At 39.2% G+C, this 18,306-nt stretch overlaps 2 protein-coding genes across 2 annotated transcripts; both read left to right on the plus strand.

Annotated features, from left to right (window-relative positions):
* The first annotated feature begins 549 nt into the window (after positions 1 to 549).
* si:ch211-117n7.7 (Monoacylglycerol lipase ABHD12-like) lies at positions 550 to 6,670 on the plus strand. The gene is made up of 13 exons (XM_058650711.1): positions 550 to 778; positions 2,453 to 2,568; positions 2,663 to 2,768; positions 2,881 to 3,000; positions 3,142 to 3,172; positions 3,276 to 3,321; positions 3,612 to 3,741; positions 4,214 to 4,251; positions 4,342 to 4,421; positions 4,534 to 4,616; positions 4,743 to 4,821; positions 4,933 to 5,054; positions 5,749 to 6,670. Exons 1-13 carry the CDS (start codon positions 684 to 686, stop codon positions 5,786 to 5,788), a joined length of 1,086 nt encoding a protein of 361 aa, XP_058506694.1. The 5' UTR covers positions 550 to 683; the 3' UTR covers positions 5,789 to 6,670.
* A 1,554-nt stretch (positions 6,671 to 8,224) lies between these two features.
* On the plus strand, positions 8,225 to 18,101 carry tm9sf3 (transmembrane 9 superfamily member 3). Its single transcript, XM_058651164.1, has 15 exons — positions 8,225 to 8,455; positions 9,591 to 9,786; positions 9,931 to 10,053; positions 11,324 to 11,484; positions 11,621 to 11,698; positions 12,008 to 12,139; positions 12,253 to 12,419; positions 12,576 to 12,670; positions 12,790 to 12,920; positions 13,559 to 13,698; positions 14,369 to 14,437; positions 14,527 to 14,673; positions 15,089 to 15,172; positions 15,867 to 15,943; positions 16,522 to 18,101. Exons 1-15 carry the CDS (start codon positions 8,363 to 8,365, stop codon positions 16,587 to 16,589), a joined length of 1,761 nt encoding a protein of 586 aa, XP_058507147.1. The 5' UTR covers positions 8,225 to 8,362; the 3' UTR covers positions 16,590 to 18,101.
* Positions 18,102 to 18,306: the final 205 nt, after the last annotated feature.

The following is an 18,306-nucleotide window of genomic DNA, read 5'->3' on the forward strand; positions in this document are numbered from 1 at the left end:
CCTGTATTTGGTATTTTGTGGTGGGCAGTACTGTGCTGCATTATAAAAGCCAAAATCTCAGTTTGCCTCAGCTTTGACTTCATAGGCCACTGCTTATGATTCACATTATTTCCACATGCATCAGTGACTGTTTTTGCTAATTCTTCCTTCATTTGGGAATAAGGGCAGTCAGTGGCCAAAATATGATGCAGGCTTTTTTGCGTCCATGTGTTTGATTTCTTTTTTTCTTTCATCCAATAAAATTTGAGTTTATTGAACAAAACTTGTGGTCTTTTTAATCAATTGTGCACTTATATAAAATAAAAGAATACATATTAAATACATGAAACAGGTAAATGGATCAAAAATGACTATGTGTCACATAATTTTAAGACCAGTACAAAAAACAATGGGTTATATTTTTGAGATAGAGGTAGTTTTGAGGACCGTTTTCACAGTGAGATTATGTCTGAATAGTATTTAAGGTGGCATTAAATGTCACATGTATTACACTCAGTAATACACTCATCTAAAGCAGTGTGACCTTAACAGATCAAAGAACCTCCCCTTCCTGACTAGACTTTAGTCTGTAAACTGTTAGTCAAACTTGTTAGCAGCTAACAAGTGACAGCTAGACTACACGTCCGTGTCCAGACGTGTTAATATATTGTTCGTTTGTTTGTTGAACTGACGTTATTAACGTAATGAAGAGGAGGGTCGTTAAACACACAGAAGCCTCCCATGGATTCGATGCAGCTCAAAGGACCAGAGTCCAGCGGGAGGGGGCGGAGGAGACACCGTGAGTCAGCACTATTTAGTCACAAAAGACAACAACACAAGCTTTGATATAATAATAGCTGCACGTTTACTCAAGTCAACACGACATTATAGACACTCCGCAATAGTTTCTATCATATATACTCCTTCATTTCACATACCTAAAACTTTGTAGTTTGTGCCATCACTTATGCATTACAGTTGTCTAGAAATCAATTCCTCTATGTCAGCATTACAGCTATGTTAGCAAAGTGAGACAGCAAGATGCCAAGACTGAGGTGAACAGTTGGAGAATGGACCTCGAGTCATCCTTATAGAAAGATATCATTAGTGACATACCCCTGTACATGAATGGGGAAAGTGACATCATTTGTCCTTGTGAATTTCTGAATGAAAAGACTGTTGTGGATAGGAAGAATATCATTGTGGATACCTTTTGAGTTAGGTAGAATTGAATTACAGATGTCCAGACTAGGTAAGTGGGGTTGTAAGAGTGCAAGACATAAACTGCCAGAATCAGGTCCAGTAAGTTCAGGAGTGATGCTGAACCGAGGGTCAGTTAAAAAAGACCTTTAGAGGTCATCAGAAATCTGCTTTCATTGTGGTGAGTTTGCTGTAGTGTACAACCTCCAGCTAAAGTTACATGTTCCAAATACTTTCTGAAGCCACTGTGTTTGGCCAAAGTACAAAACTCAAAGGTTGCGCTGCCATTATGCCTTCAATACAAATCTAATATGAGCGTTTTGAAATCATCTAGAAAAAAATGTAAGTGAACATCATCACAATGTTAACTCTGGACATGTGAGCAACCATCTGGAATAAACGCCCCCTTTTATGTTCCCCTTTCAGCAGTGTGAAAAAAAATCAGTCTTGGAATTATAGGGTTTCCTCTGGCTGATTAGAGTGTTAATAGAGGGAGTGGAGGCATTGCCCATTAATTGGCAATATTCTGAATAGCATCCTTTTCCGCTATTGCCTTCAGGGAGTAGAGACCTGACTCCAGTAACTGCCTGGCCTGTTTAAGAAATTATTCAATTCCTCTCTTCCATATTCATGTTTTCACATTAATCCTGCCACCACAGACTGGTGTGTAGAGTAGCTCTGTTCACGCATGAGTGCACATTCCAATGTATTGCACCGGTTTAATAGTCCTGTCAATGGCAGCTGCGATGTAATAATCAGATGTACACCGACAGGTAGTTCCTTTCTAAACCTCAACAAACTCTCCCTTTTCCCTTTGCACCTCATAATGATGAGTCACCATGAACCCTCTGTGGCTGAAATGAATGTAAAGTGGATGAAGAAGAGAAGTGGGAGTGAAACTGTCCCAATGTGGCCAAGGGTTGTGACACCTGTTCTATTTGGACAGCTACTGATCAGGGAGTTTTGAGTGGAACTGGCAGTGAAGAAGACACTTCAAGTACAGCAATAATCAAATAATAATTGTTATTATATGAACAAATAAATGGTGATCCCTTACTGTTGTTAAACGATCCATAGCAGTGTATTCTTGGTCCGTTTAGTTTAATTATTTAATTAGAATAACATAACTGAATGTGGTCTGAGTCATTGAATGCACTCACATCTGTACTTATGCTTGTTCACTTATGATTAATCAGCGAGTTCAGACTGAACCTCAATGACCACAGATTGTATAAATCCTTCATTTGTGGACACATTAAATGTCTGTTTTTAGGTCCAGATGGTGGTGGAAAAGATGCTTATTGGCCCTGGTTGTTGTCCTCATCTTGGTGCCTTTCTCACTGAGTGTATTCCAAGGATTAATTCAGCATTTTGTATACACTTACAGAAGTAAGTTAAAAACCCTGCCAACCCTGTCTGAGTACTGTAATCCCTCAGGCTACTGACAGAAAAGGGTCCATCTCTGTTCTTTTCCTGTTTGTAGTGAGGGTGCCATTCTTTGTTGACCTCAGCCAGCCTGCTGATTTCTCCCTTAATCACACCATCAACATGTACTTTACATCAGAGGAAGGAATCTCCCTTGGGGTATGGTGAGTATTGGGTTCTTTTCCCAGCATAAAAGGCTATGGTAAAGGAGCAATACATGATTTTAATGATCTAATTAACAAGTTTAAGCTGTAGTGCTGTTTTCAACTCTTAAAGGCACACTGTCCCTGAAAGTCAGTGGAAGGAAGCACAAGGGAAGGACTTGGCATGGTACCAGAACACTTTAAGCAATGGCAAACCGGTTTTCATATATCTTCATGGAAACACAGGGAATAGGTATTATGAATAATGTATTCGCGTTTTTTGTTGGCTCCTGAGAGCAGAGAGTAACATTTCCACACGACTAGACAAATGTGTTTTTTTCTTCCCCTGAAAAACACCAGTATTTGTTTTGTTGTTTGTGAATCATTCCATCAGGGCAGCCACTCATCGGGTGGGAGTGGCAAAAGTGAGTGACCAGCAACACGAGAATATTAATTTGTGGCAGTATAATAAATAAATGAAAGTCTCAGCGGCCATTATGATGACAAATAAGCCTTTTGTGTCAACAGGTATTGAGTGCACTTGGTTACCATGTGCTGGTGCCTGACTACAGAGGTTGGTGCTAATGAAGTTTTATAATTCTTCTCTTAAACAGGTTTTCCTTCTCTATGCTTCTTTCCCCTGTTGAAGGAATTGACAACCTTCTTACTTCTTAATGTCATATAAGTCATGATCACTGTACATCAGTGATGTGGTGCTTGTGCAAGGCAGTTACATGACAGCAGTTCAACCCTAGGTCAATTGCCAGTGCAGCTTTCCCTCTTAGTGACTGCCACCTTGTGGCAGAAGGAAAAACCTGCATGATATGTCAGTGAGTAGCACCTGATGATGTAAAACTCTGGCAGGGTTCGGAGATTCCTCTGGGGAGCCAACTGAGGCCGGTCTGACCACTGATGCCCTCTATGTGTACAACTGGGTCAAAACACACTGTGGAGACAGCCTGGTTGTCTTCTGGGGACACTCTCTTGGCACTGGGTGAGTAAGAAACCACTCCCACTCTCCTCATTGTTGCAGTAAATGTGTGCACTGTATACTCCTGTTTTTGAAAAGGTCATCTCTGAGCTTTGCAGTTAATGATTGCTGCTTTTTCCTGCCCAGTTGATTTAATCTTTGGCAGTAAGCGTCAGTGATGATTGATGAGATGAACAATATCCCCATGCAAAATTTACAAAGCCTCAGAAAACCTGAATTCAGCTCAACACAAATAAACTCAATAACCACAGATTTCTCTTAGAATGGCAATAAATGACACTGTTTTTCTTTGGTGTGTTAAATGAGCAGCCCATGTCCACACAGATTGGACTGATGACAGTCACTACATAGATGGCATACATTCTGTAGCATCCTTAAAAACATCTACAGATATTAGAAAAATGTAATATTATCATTGTTGTAATTTATACAAAATAAAGAAGCTGATTAACTTGTTCTTGGCCTCTCTGTGCAGTGTGTCCACTAACCTTGCAGTGAAACTGCTTGAGCAAGGTACATTTTTGCTACAACTGAACTTTGACTAACTGAAATGAAAGAAAAATAATTTCATGATCTTACAATGACAGCTGTTCTTGTTACCAGATGTGGTTCTCGATGGTGTGATCCTCGAGGGTACATTCAACAGTGCTGCAATGAAAATCACAGAGCATTGTTTTACTTGGGTAGGCTCATTGACAGAAACTACTTTTGATACTGGATTTGTTAATTTCACAAAGCTGCTACTACATAACACACACAAGCTTGAATTTTATTTTTTTCTCTTTCTGTTTGAAGTATTACTGGAAATTTCCTGGCACTGGATACTTTTTCCCAGAGCCATGGGCGGAAAACAAGGTTGTCTTTCCCAGTGAAGAAAAGTAAGATACTGTTTGCACTAAGATGTCAAACATTAGCTGATGCATAATATCAAACATTGACTTGCTGATAACTATTGTGATTATGCTACTGAATATCAGGGTTATAATATGTTTTTTGTTTTGCAGTTTGAAGAAAATGAAAAGTCCAATACTTTTTCTTCATTCAGAGGACGATCACATGGTTCCCATTCGGATAGTTGAGCAGGTTTGGCTAATCTAACACAATGTAAACTGGGGCAATGTATGTTCAAAGCTGATACTTTCTTAAGTAAAATGTTTAGTCGAGGACTGAACTTATCCTGCCTTTGTCTCCCAGATGTACGAGGTAGCAGTGAGATACCAAAATGCAGAGAGAGTCAAAATGGTGTCATTTGACGGTTCTCTGGGGTATCTGCACAACGGACTGTACAGAGACCCTCATCTACCTGACATCTTACAGTAAGAAAACATATCACACCTAGACTTCTACAGGGTCTGAAAATGTCTTATGGTCTAGAATGTAATAGTAGGTGTGTTCAAATATCATATCCTAGATCTCAAACATGTAGGTCTTCATTATGTTAACATACATTAAATGCCATTTTCTTACAACAATTAATGTGTTTTTGTTTTTGAGGAAAATGTTTTGACAGTAATTTGTAATGTTTCCACATTTGTCTTAATGGTTCTTCACGAGATATTAGACCACTGCTTTAAAACTGCAAACAAGACCTGATTACTAAATATTTATCACAGTCCACTCAGCTTTGCAGTGGGAAGGAAAGATACCTGGGTTTTTTTGTCTGTTAATTTGCAAGATAGAAGTGGCATTTTGTGGGTTATTCTCTACAAGGCTACTTCACCTTGTCGTCATTTATGGCAATTTAATGTGTCTGGGCTTAAAAAGATGCGTGGCTGGGTAAAACTGATGCACACTAGTCAATTAGAAGCCGAGTGCACATTGTGTAAGATGACGCTCGCGTTTGTTTCATTTAGAATTTATATATAGTTATTTATTAGGTACACATTATACACAATATACACATGTGTTTTCATCAGGTCATTATGATCTGAAAGTTATGATGTTACCTCTCTGCAAGTTAAATGGGATGTTTTATTTCGCTATGTCATCGTCACTATTTTTCCTCTGCAGGGAGTTTGTGTTGTCATTGCAACATGGGACAGAAGACTGAAACAGAAAAGCCATGTTTCAGATGAACACCACTGATTCATTTTCATCATTCCATTTGTGTTGCATGAATTCAAGATCAAGAATGTCTATTAAAGTGGAATTCTGGTATTTTTCGACCCTATGTTTATAAATGTGAATAGTATAGTAAGTTTCATAAATGGTCCAGTAGATCACTCGTTCGCTCTCGCTCTCTTGTCACAGCATCCACGCATATATACACCTTGCCCTGACAGTCTGGCTTTCTCCAAATATTGGTGTCCCCACCGTCCATATGCAAACCTATGCCCTTGTGTGTATGAGTGCGCAAATGCTGTGAGAGGAGAGCGAGAGTGAACAAGTGGATTTTACGAGAATCAGTGAACCATCACAGCCGAGCAGATACATAGCTGCAAGTCACAGACGAGACAGGGGAGAGATGTGCTGTACTGACAACACAGCAGTCTTGTAACCAAACCTACCCCCCTGGTAATGTTTCCAGACTCTTACAATAACAATCCGAGCCGTTTATTTGCAAAAACAAACACTATTTATGGAGATATAACTATAAATAATGGCGATTCCCCCATAAAATTATACTGCAGCCACTACTGGACACTGCAGTCCAGTAGATCACCTTATGAATCTTTTCATGTACTATTTACGTACACATACATTTATAAACATAGGGCCCAGGTCAAAAAATACAAGAAATCCCCTTGAACTGAATACAGCATTTTTCATTGTCAGCATTTGTTAGTTATTTCATTGATTTAATTGTCTTGTGTGAATCACATTGAACCACACAAACCTCTATGAAAGGTGGAATACAAATAAGGTTTGATCATTGAATGAATGGAAACATTGTTCACTTACAAATGCTTGTTTTAATAAACAGTAGATTTAGTTTTGTATTTGTAAACAGTTATTAATAACTTTATGCAATTATGTATTTGTCATTTAAACATATAATGTATTTATATTTAGATACATGTATTAAGGGCTGATGCTTTGCAAACTTAGCAGCGACATAATATGCTACAGAGCATTCACATAATATGTTTGAAGAGTTTCAGGCTATATAGTGCAATTTATTAAAATAGATTTTTGACATTCTGTCACCAAGGTTAAACATTTACATGAAAACAGTGACTAAAGAGTACCTACACTCACATTCCTTAACTTTTAAGTGTGTAATTTGCCATTTTTATTAATGGATTTTCAGTGAACGTTTATTTCTTAGTGAACCAAGTCTACCCTTTAAATCTAAACTGTATCACACGTACAATATAATCTTGTAATGCTAATGTAGCCTGGATGTGCAGTATCTTACCACAAAGCCACGCAACCCAATTCGGCACTGAAACACACATATATTTAGTTACTGTATACAGATTCAGTTTTATCTGATAATTTAAATACTCATTGGCATTTTAATTATATTAAAATTCACACTGGGGTTTATCTCCAAATTTACACACCATATAAAATCTTCAGTATAAGGATTTGAGCTGTCACCTGAGAAAGTGTCATGCTCATGATCAGTTTAGACTTGAGAAAAAGGATTGTTGACGCTCACAAAGCAGGAGAGGGATAATACAAAGATATCACAGCGCTTCCGAGGTTTCAAGAACTGGAGTGAGAAGCATCATCAAGAAATTCAAAGAGAGCCTGACAATACAGAACAAGCCTGGCAGAGGTAGGAAAGATTTCAAAGACTCTGGAAAGACAACTAGTGAGATATGTGTATAAAGACCTCAGGACAACTGCAAAGACACTAGTGAATGACATGGCCAAGTCGGGAAGAGTAGTCTCAAAGAAGACAATTACTAGAGCTCTGCACAGAAATGGACTGCAGGTTGCAGATCAAGAACTTAAATTCTGCAGAAAATACACTTTAAAGCCAGACTGAATTATGCTAATGACAGGGTCCATTAGAATCAAGATCATTTTTAGTGTATAGGTTTGGCAAGGATAATAATATACAATTGTATTACTGATTCATAAACTTAACTAAACCTGTGCATTTTGATGGCATACGTGTGTATTTAAAAAAAGAAAAAAGACATGGACTTTCAAATCAAACTAATACAGAAGTTTTGAACTCCGTCCTTTATCAAGAAAGGCATACAATCACTTGGCACATGAAGCTCTTGGGAATGCTCTAAACTTCACAGACCGAAACATATAATTTTGTTCAGATAACTTTGTTTCTACTCGTAGGCCTCATCAAATAGTGAATAGAGCCATTTGTGTTGCGCGGGGATCGGGTTTCATGCACCAGCTCTGTCAGGACTCTGAGCTGAAGCTTGTCTTAGCAGTCAGATGACGTGGCTGAAGGTTGCGGATGAAGTGTCGACAGAGTTTCTTTATTAACCGCTCAGTCAATCGCGTTCCGCGCTGGCTGGACAGCTTACGCCACGTGACCATATCAGCCAATCTGACGTGCGTACGGTGTGCGGACTTGAAAGCGCTTACGCCATATGCGTACGAAGCGCATCCCTAAAATTCGCCTCTGTCATACAACCAGGAAGAAGGTGGAATAGCCCCGCAAAGCTAACATCCCCAGTCTTTCTGCACACTTTCTCCGCCGATAATAATGGGATCCTGCAGGTGGAAGGTGTTAGCGGCGGCGTTCCTCGCTATAGTGGGCTCTTTATTACCTGTGGACGCAGATGAACACGAACACACGGTAAGACAGCGCCGGAGAGACCGACTGGTAAAAAGGGGGAGCCTTGAAAATAATGGACGTTTGTGCTCAGTACAACCAGCTAACAGTAGCCGCAGCGGCTAGCTGTACACGGGAAAAGACAATTAGAGACATGACACGGTGACAGGATAGACCTGTCGGACTGTTTAATGATAACCGACGAGCTTTCAAACATGGAGATATTCGTTTGGATAGATAACATGTCACCTCTTATCGGCCTTAACTGTGCTAATGGTTACCGTTTGCCTGTTAGCTTGTTAGCACGTCTTCCACACTGGTTCTCTTCAGCATTCCTTCAAGCACCGGCGGAAAGTGCACTCAAGTTAAGCTCCATAGTCACAGTCACGTCATAAACCAACACATAATCAGAAACATAATGAGTGCCTAAACAATATAACCTTGTGGGACTCTTGAAACACGATTGCCCTAACGGCAAGACTGCATCGTATGTTTTATTAGCTTTTGACACACCGGTTAAACCATGTCAGGGCCTCCCGGTGTCTTTTATGTCATTTTCTTCTCCTTAGTTACAACCGATTAACGTGTTCATTAGCTGTGTTATACTGTGTTCTCCACACATCTCTACTGCTTAATTGTCTGAAAATTATATCGATGAAGCAATTTGCGATATCCGTTCACGAACCTTACTAAAACTATAAGTACTACGCTAATATTGTCAATAAATAATTGTGTTCAATATAATATGACATGAAATGTTCTCATCGTGCCTTGTTTATCTGTGATTACAGTATAGTTACGCTCCATTTCGTCTGATATGCATTACTGTTTAAGTGTTACACTGACTAAGACCTAAGATTGTTAAGTTTTCTCTTGTTTGCATGGATTTTATTGGACTACCGTTTCCTCCCGGATTCAGCTTTACAGGCAACGTCGTAACGTCACTATGACCGAGTCATTATCCCTGTAAACCCAGTGATCAAGTCAAATGTTGCTATGGATGTCTTATAAACAATGAAGTGTCAAAAGTGGTTAAAGTGGATTAAAGTCTAGACATTTTATTGTAGAAAAAGTAACCAGTATGAAACCAGCAAGACAAGCAGAACTGGTGTGACATTCCTGGGCTACCTCTTAAGAAGAGTATTTTGACTCTTTACAGTACACAGATAAGGAGGAGGTTGTCCTATGGATGAACACAGTGGGGCCTTACCACAATCGACAGGAGACGTACAAGTATTTCTCTTTGCCATTCTGCGTGGGCTCCAAGAAAACCATCAGTCATTACCATGAAACACTTGGAGAGGCTCTGCAGGGAGTGGAGCTGGAATTCAGCGGTCTAGACATCAAATTCAAAGGTACTTTCTACTGTCAAACTGACCTTCATGAGTTCATCTGTTGAGCACTCATGAACTCATGGCTGGTCTGTTTATCAGCTGTCACTGAATATCTATATGTCTTCTCTTCCATGTCTTATGATGTCTTGTTTTTGATCCATGTAGAGGAAGTGATGCAGACAACATACTGTGAAATTGACCTGGATAAAGCCAAGCGGGATGCCTTTGTCTATGCTATAAAGAACCACTACTGGTACCAAATGTACATAGATGACCTGCCCATCTGGGGTAAGAGATGCTTAATTTCCATTTAGAATATTTTTAAGAAATGTATAAATTGTAAAAGATGTTTGAGTTTACCTGTTATTTGGAGTTTTACTCTTATATGCCCTGGCTTTGTCTGTCTGTATGTTCCAGTTAAGAGTTTGACAGTGAAGTGCCCTCTACACTAAGAGGGATATATATGAGTCATTGTAATTTAGCTTGTATCAAGTGTTACCTCTCTCGTATATGATCGTAGTTTGGACAGTGGTGCCACTCCTACCTTTGCACAAACATTACTCTGGAAGCTGGTGTTGGCTGTGGGTGGATCACTGACATTTGCTCAGATAGTAACACTCCCTTTATATATTCCATACTTGCCCATTATTGACTATATATAAATATGGACTTGGACCTCATATCCGGCTTGACAGCCTGGTAGCTGAAGCAGAGCATATAATGTATGAGGCAACAGCGTGTTTAGTTTGGTTATAGTTGGTGAACCTGGAGCTCAGTAACAGTGGATCTGTAGTTTTTCCAATTTTTTACACTAATCACACTTATTTACTTATTTCAGTGTCTTCATTTTGAGTTATATCACCTGTGTGAGTTTGATAAACTGAAAGAAACCATTACATGCCAAGACATTTTACAGATTTTGCTTGTGATTCTGTCTACATAAAGATAGATGTTGAGTTTTTTTTAGCCTGCCTTACTTGATGTAAGTGAGTAGGCTGGACAAAAAAACATCTTATAGTCCTATAACACTATTCAACAACACCACACATTTCATCCCGATGGTAATATAGTTGAAACAAGAGCTCTCAAAAACTAATTCAGTAATAATGAACATTGTGACCTTCATGATTTGCACGGTTGCTATATTACACCGTGATAGTTCAAATTAGTTATATCTAATATACTGCCAACTGAAGGTATTTCACCCCAGATTATTTGTACTGGGAAGAAGGGATTTATGCTGTATGTTTTCACAAATTGTTATTTTTAGTGACAACACATCTTGATTTAATGTCGACATGACTATTTTGCATTGAACTGATTTTTTCAGTGAGATATTGTTTATAATGCATATCAGGGACAGTGGTGGACAACAGCTGAAGCCTTAATCTGACAATAACAGACGCATACAGATGATGCTGTCTGAAAGTTATGCTGTGTAGCAAGTGACCTTTGTTTGGCATTTTCACATCCTGATTTGGTTTATATAATTGGAGGCTCAGTGTTTACACATGTCCAAATCAACCCTTCTGTTCAATGCATGTTTAATTTGTTTCAGGTATTGTTGGTGAGGCAGATGAAAATGGAGAAGATCATTACCTGTGGACGTACAAGAAACTGGAGATTGGTTTCAATGGCAACAGAATTGTTGATGTAAATCTGACCAGTGAGGGGAAAGTCAAACTCGTGCCAAACACCCGAATTCAAATGTCCTATTCTGTAAGTAGTACATGACCTTTATGAAGTTTTTAATTGTATTTTTTAGAAAACACTGTAAATGTCCTCATTGCAGGACTAATAAAGATGATCTTATAATCTTATATCTGTCAATCTAAATACATCTTTACCTTCACAGGTCAAGTGGAAGAAGTCTGATGTGAAATTTGAAGACAGGTTTGACAAGTACCTAGACCCATCCTTCTTCCAGCATCGGGTGAGTTGAATACTATGGGTTTGGTTTTTCAGCTATTTGTGGTTCATCATAGCAGCCAATTTTATAATAAGCCCCAGGCATTTTGTAACAGAACACTTGTGTATGACCTTTCACATGTTTCTCATTGAGCCTTGTTCCACAATAGATTGGTAACAGTAACTTTCGGCTGATTCTTTAACTGTTGCGGCTAACATGACAGGAATTCAATTGATTTGCAGATAGATGGGATGAAAAAGTGTTTCCTGCCCTGACGTGTACTAATAGTCATTCATGTTAGTCATGTTTGTTTGTTTTTTATTACTGTTTCAGATTCATTGGTTCTCCATCTTCAACTCCTTCATGATGGTCATTTTCCTGGTGGGTCTGGTGTCCATGATTCTAATGAGAACACTCAGAAAGGATTACGCCAGATACAGCAAAGAGGAGGAAATGGATGACATGGTAAGTCGGTAACTTGCTCATTTGCTTGTGAGTGAATGGAATGAGAAAAAGTTTTTTTAATCATTCATTTTCTCATTGTCTCACTGTCTCATTCTGTCACTGTGTACTAACAGGACAGAGACCTGGGAGATGAATATGGGTGGAAGCAAGTACATGGCGATGTGTTTCGGCCATCAAGCCACCCACTGATCTTTTCTTCACTTATTGGCTCTGGCTGCCAGATCTTCTCTGTCTCCCTCATCGTCATCATTGTCGCTATGGTTGAGGATCTGTACACAGAGTGAGTAATTGGGAGCATATTTTAGTTTACTGTTACAATTATGAGGTGGGGTCAGATTTTTTGCCAAGTCAAGCTCAAATATATGGCATAATGTGGCTAATGCTCGCTCTCTCTCTTTCTGTCTTTCTGTCTTTCTGTCTCTCTCTCCCTCTACAGGAGAGGATCCATGCTGAGCACAGCCATATTTGTTTATGCTGGCACCTCCCCTGTCAATGGCTATTTTGGTGGAAGCTTGTATGCAAAACAAGGAGGTAATAAAAGAAAACATCCATACCTTATTTTTTCTTGGACTGCTTTCCTGTATATGTTGCTATGGCTTTCACGTGTTACTTTCTCACATTATGCTGTGTGCTTTGTTTCAATGACACAGGCAGAAGATGGATTAAACAAATGTTCATCGGAGCCTTCCTGATCCCAGCCATGGTGTGCGGGACTGCCTTCTTCATCAACTTCATTGCCATCTACTACCACGCCTCCAGAGCCATCCCATTTGGCACCATGGTGGGTTTGACACAGCAGTTCCTCCCTAAAAGAAAAAAACCACAATTATGAACAACAAGTTTATTTGTGTGAGTCTGCTGCACTGTGGCCGAGGCACTTGATTAATCAGTCATGGAGCTGATGAATAACTGAGGCGATGATAAAAGTGTATAAAAGAGCGCTCCATCAAAAATATTAAAACTCAAGTACATGTACATATTTATGGTTATTTGCAAAAAATAATATAAAAAGACAAAAGAATGCACAAAACTGGATTTCTTATGTCAGTGCAAACCTCATTCTAAGTTTCTGAAATATAGCTTCAGTACCCCAAAAAAATTTAATGACTCCAAAACACTTAATGACAAACAGATGTTCGTTGGCTCAATACAACCCCCATAGTTATTATCTGCACAAAGTGTCAAGTGTTGAAATCATATCAACACTGTATCAGCCTGAGCTGGAATAAATATGAAACTCAGTTAAGTTGTTCTGTCCAAATCTGAAGGTCATCTGACAATAGAGTTTGTCTCTAATTTAGTGAGTATTTGTGTTTTTAACTGGAAGCAACAGAAATCTGGGTATCAAGAGATCCAGTGCAACACTGAAGCTTATAACAGAGCAGTTAAAGGAGAATTATTTTTGGTATTTTCCCACAGGTTGCTGTTTGCTGTATCTGCTTCTTCGTCATCCTGCCGTTAAACCTTGTGGGAACAATTTTGGGAAGGAATCTGTCAGGCCAGCCAAACTTCCCCTGCCGAGTTAATGCTGTGCCGAGACCCATCCCAGAGAAGAAATGGTAGGTGTGGCCCAAAGCAGACGGGGTCAGTTCAGTGTCTGATTACAGAAATCTGTTAGTAATGTGTCTTGATGGCACTAGAGCAGCCCTTGAAACTGCCATTATTCACAGCCAATGTTGAGTAAAATGTCCATGTTTTCAATGTTAACAAACAAAAAGAAAACAATCAGCTTATTGAGATTTTCTCAAATGCCAAATAGGCCCAAATGCCTGAAACACAGCATGCTTTTAAACACTGTTTTATGCTCCGTTTTTATTTTTGCAGAGGGAAGTGTAATGAGTGATCAGTGGGCAGTGTGGTTTTTGCTTTTAATGTATGAAATGAATGCAAAGTGTTTTTTGGACCCTGTGTTCAAGTGTTTGATGTCAGGTCTGATGCACAAAGTGGCCCTGCTGTCTGCACAAACTCTTTGGATAATGAAAAATAGCAAAGCAATAAGCTACAAGTAGATTAACATTTACAACCTCCTGCCAAGCTCTGTGGCCAGCTGCCAGCAGGACATAGTAGATGTGACTCAGCTCTGCTGCCAGACTTTGCTTGAATTTCCAGTCTGTATTTCCTTTTTTTGTGCTCAAAACATAATAAGTCATGTATCCCCTGCCCTGAAGGGGGCAGTGGCAGTGTGACATAAAAGCTCATATTAATTTGCCGAATCTCATGTTTGCACAGGTTCATGGAGCCTGCTGTCATTGTCTGCCTGGGAGGAATCCTCCCATTCGGCTCCATATTCATTGAAATGTAAGTCTGTGCAGTGATATTGATGGATTTGTACAACGTTAACTGGAGATGGCAGCCATGGTGATGCGTTTACTGTCCTCATTCTTCAGGTATTTCATCTTCACATCTTTTTGGGCCTACAAAATCTACTACGTGTACGGCTTCATGATGCTGGTCTTGGTCATTCTGTGCATCGTGACAGTGTGTGTCACCATCGTGTGTACGTACTTCCTGCTCAACGCTGAGGATTACAGATGGTGAGTGTGACTGTATTTATTTGCTCAAATGTATGTTTGTGCATCATTATCACGCCAACATTTCTACACAAAAATGTGTATGTTATTGCCAAAAGATAGTATCTTTAAGCATAAGCAACACAGGTGTGCAGTTGGAGTGACACTTGGTGCAGTTGGTGGAGGTGGGGTTAGGGACCTGCTATGATGATGATACATATACAGTGTGTATACAAATGAAGTGTATATGTATAACAGAAAGTTTGCATACTTACTGATAGTTGTCCATGGCTGATGGAGGCCAGTGCAGCTGCAGTTGGTCTGCATCAGGGCGCCACTGTCATCACTGACCACAAATACCATAAAGTGCATTAAGTTGCTGATTGACCCTTGAACTGTGACTCACCTTTGGTTTTTTTTTTTTTCGTGTCTCTTCCAGGCAATGGACAAGCTTCCTCTCTGCAGCATCCACTGCTGTCTATGTTTACATGTACTCCTTTTACTACTATTTCTTCAAAACAAAGTGAGTTTCAGTCTTCTTTAACCACACCATTAACCCACATGCAAACTCAGGATCTTTTTATGGCTTTTTATCTTTTATTTGACTAATTTGTCTGTGTATGACATAGCATGACATTTGCCACGGGTTTGTATATTCAAATAATATGTACTGTGTAAAACTAATAATTCTATTCTTTACTTTATGTTAAGCATCATCGATGCAACCCATTATAGACCCTTTTTTTTTCTTCCCCAATCATTAGAACATTAAGTCATGCATTCCATGTTGTTATTAAGCTTTCATTTTGATGTACTGGTCTCTGATTTATAACTTGTATTCATCATTTTGACCCATTTTCTTCCACTTGGCATGGATGCTAGTTTCCTCATAATCCAGCAGGTGGCGGTATTGTATAATAAATGGTCAGTCGAGTCCTATTCAGGAAATACAGAATATTAATAATACACATAAAAAAATCACTGTTGTAGGTAAGCAATGACATATTTTATCATGTAGTACATGGAAAATATTGCATATTTCCTGATTTTGTATGTCAAAAATTATAATTGCATTTGGAAAAATGTTGCGTTTACAGGATAAAGAAAATGCTGCTTTTTTGAACAGATTCAAAGTAGAAAAAGAATCAATGTCAGAACAATCAAATTGATTTTCTCACCTGTTGTTTATATATATATATTGTGCTGATGTATTACAGGATGTACGGCCTGTTCCAGACGTCCTTCTACTTTGGTTACATGGCCGTGTTCAGCACTGCTCTAGGAATCATGTGTGGTGAGTCCAGCGTCTGATATGACGTGTAACTTCAACCATCTTATTTGTTGTGACAGATATTTACCTCTCATGTATGTGCTCAATGCCTGACCTGCTCAAACTCAATGCTCAGTCCTGTATGCACATTTTAAATACTTTCAGACACAGTGGATGGATGTAACAAATTGTTGTGTTATCAAATGTACAGGATATGCCTCTGAATGATTTTACAGATATGTGGTTTCTATTTGACGTTCATAATCTCAGGCTGTACATTTTGTTACACACACACAGTTCTTCAGCACCAAGTTCAGTTTGGTGAATCATTGCTCATTAGCTCCATTCACATTGATTCTCCATCTCCCATGTACTTGAAAGCTTGTGGAGCTTTCTCCTCTCTGCACTTGCATCCACATGCAGTCTTGTGGATCTGTTTGATATCTGGCTGTAGATGTAAACTGTGCTATTCTCTGCTTACCGTTAGTGTCTTCGTTCACCGGTAACTCTTCTCTCCTGTGACAGATTTACCTGCAGAGTGAGAGGAGTGTGATTTCCCAGTTCCCCTGTAAAGAAACTCACTGAGCACATTTGTTTTCCAGGTGCTGTTGGATACATGGGAACAAGTGCCTTTGTGAGGAAGATCTACACAAATGTGAAAATTGACTAAGACGCAGAGAGCAGAAACACAGGGATAAATAATGGATTTGCCAATGACGGCGGGCACAAGTCATACTTTATTACTTTTCTTTCTTGCAAAGAGATTGTGAGAATCTCACTTTGTACAATGTAGTTTTTCCATTTTTCTGAATGAAATTTCAACGTCGCAACTCAAAAGAGAACGAGTTTAATCCGTGGCGGAGATATCAAACAGAAGGTTCTGTTTTTATCTATTGCTTTCAAACAAATGTTGGGGCAAGTGTTAAAGGCTGACATGGCTTCTCCTTAAAAACCCAATCTCACCGGAAACCAGAGAAAATAAATGTTCATTGATGGAATTGTGTAGCTCTCTTCAGTGAAGAGGCCTAAGTGTATGGAAAAGCCTTTGTTCCATTGCGTCAGAATAATGAGAGAGTTGGGTTTGTGCCCTTAGGTTTGTTCTGACTTGATTTCTGTTTTGTATTTGCAACCGCACTCAAAATACTGCTTCACTGTTGGGTATTTTGGTTCAGATCCACCTTCACTGCAAAAGTAATCACGTGAGAATCTTCCCCCCACTTTGACAATTCTTAATCCCCTGTTACAGTAGCAGTCCATCCAGTTTTATTTTAGTCCTGCTGTAGTTTACTGTACAGACAAGAACAGAGGGACTGATCAATGGTTGAGGTACAGTAATTAAGACCCCAATTTTGTTTTTGTTCTTTTTTTTAAATGGATGTTTGATGTGATCCCATTTCCCTGTTAAGTCTTCTGTTTCTTAATGTTTGGGTTTGAATGAAGTCTACTTGTAAAGATAATATATGGATTGGGGGGGAGTGTATATAACCTTAATGTACCTTTAGATGTAGATCCCAAATGTATTTTCGTTGTACAGATTTACTACAGGGTTTTTTTTAATGAATCATTTTTGGGTTGTTTTTTCTGTTGGGTGCTTGGAGTGGGGCTGGTGGCGCTGTTACATCTTGCCTGAAATTGCATGAACTTTTCACCAAAAAAACATCTTGATCAAACGTCCACTGCAGTCAGTTTTGTTTTGCGTCCTCTCGTCTCAAGATTTTGACAACCCCGTACGCTTACTTGTGGACACTCTTCATACATTGATTTCCTGTTTTTATTTAAAGCTTGAGAAAGGCTCGACATCTTAGGTAAGCCACTTTCCCCCTCATGTTCATTCTGTTGCCTAACCTAAAACATCGTTTGTGAATGTCCAAAGGGAATGAGGCGTTGGCTTTGTTTCCGCAAACTGTACAAAGTGAAGATTATGTACAATTAAAACTAGATGTTTTCATGACCACACACAGTGCTGCGGAGTGTTTCCAATGCTTTTCCATTTTGTGTAAATACAGTACGTACCCTACTTGTATGAGAAGTGGCAATGCCTTTTCCTTTTTCTAACTTCCAGTTTTCCCCCACTGAAGTTGATTTTGGCACCTCATGTTGTGTACCAATGTCTGATTAGACATTTTGAACCTGCATATTAACTTGCTGTAAAAAGAGAAAATAAACATGTTTATGTACAGGGGTTATTAAGTGTGGTTTGGACTTTGAGGGTAAATATTAACTGATTAATTAGAGAGGCGCTTGCATACAGTGACCTACTGTACATGTGTATCACAGTCACATGAACACACAGTAGTGCAGTTCAGTGTCTGTAATGGAGCAGCTGAGGTGATTACATTAATCAGCCATGAATAACAAGAGTGTTACAACCACAAACCTGCGCATGA

This window comes from Solea solea, chromosome 15, assembly GCF_958295425.1.
Source record: "Solea solea chromosome 15, fSolSol10.1, whole genome shotgun sequence".
NCBI classification, from domain to species: Eukaryota; Metazoa; Chordata; class Actinopteri; order Pleuronectiformes; family Soleidae; genus Solea; species Solea solea.

What these genes read in the sequence shown, in the direction of transcription:
- si:ch211-117n7.7 (XM_058650711.1), top strand. Translation starts at nt 684, where the DNA reads ATGAAGAGGAGGGTCGTTAAACACACAGAAGCCTCCCATGGATTCGAT. An exon ending in ATCGGGTGGGAGTGGCAAAA is followed by an intron (nt 3,173 to 3,275) that starts GTGAGTGACCAG and finishes TTGTGTCAACAG; the next exon opens with GTATTGAGTGCACTTGGTTA. An exon ending in AGTGAAACTGCTTGAGCAAG is followed by an intron (nt 4,252 to 4,341) that starts GTACATTTTTGC and finishes TCTTGTTACCAG; the next exon opens with ATGTGGTTCTCGATGGTGTG.
- tm9sf3 (XM_058651164.1), top strand. Translation starts at nt 8,363, where the DNA reads ATGGGATCCTGCAGGTGGAAGGTGTTAGCGGCGGCGTTCCTCGCTATA. An exon ending in CCCATCCCAGAGAAGAAATG is followed by an intron (nt 13,699 to 14,368) that starts GTAGGTGTGGCC and finishes ATGTTTGCACAG; the next exon opens with GTTCATGGAGCCTGCTGTCA. An exon ending in TGCTCTAGGAATCATGTGTG is followed by an intron (nt 15,944 to 16,521) that starts GTGAGTCCAGCG and finishes TTTGTTTTCCAG; the next exon opens with GTGCTGTTGGATACATGGGA.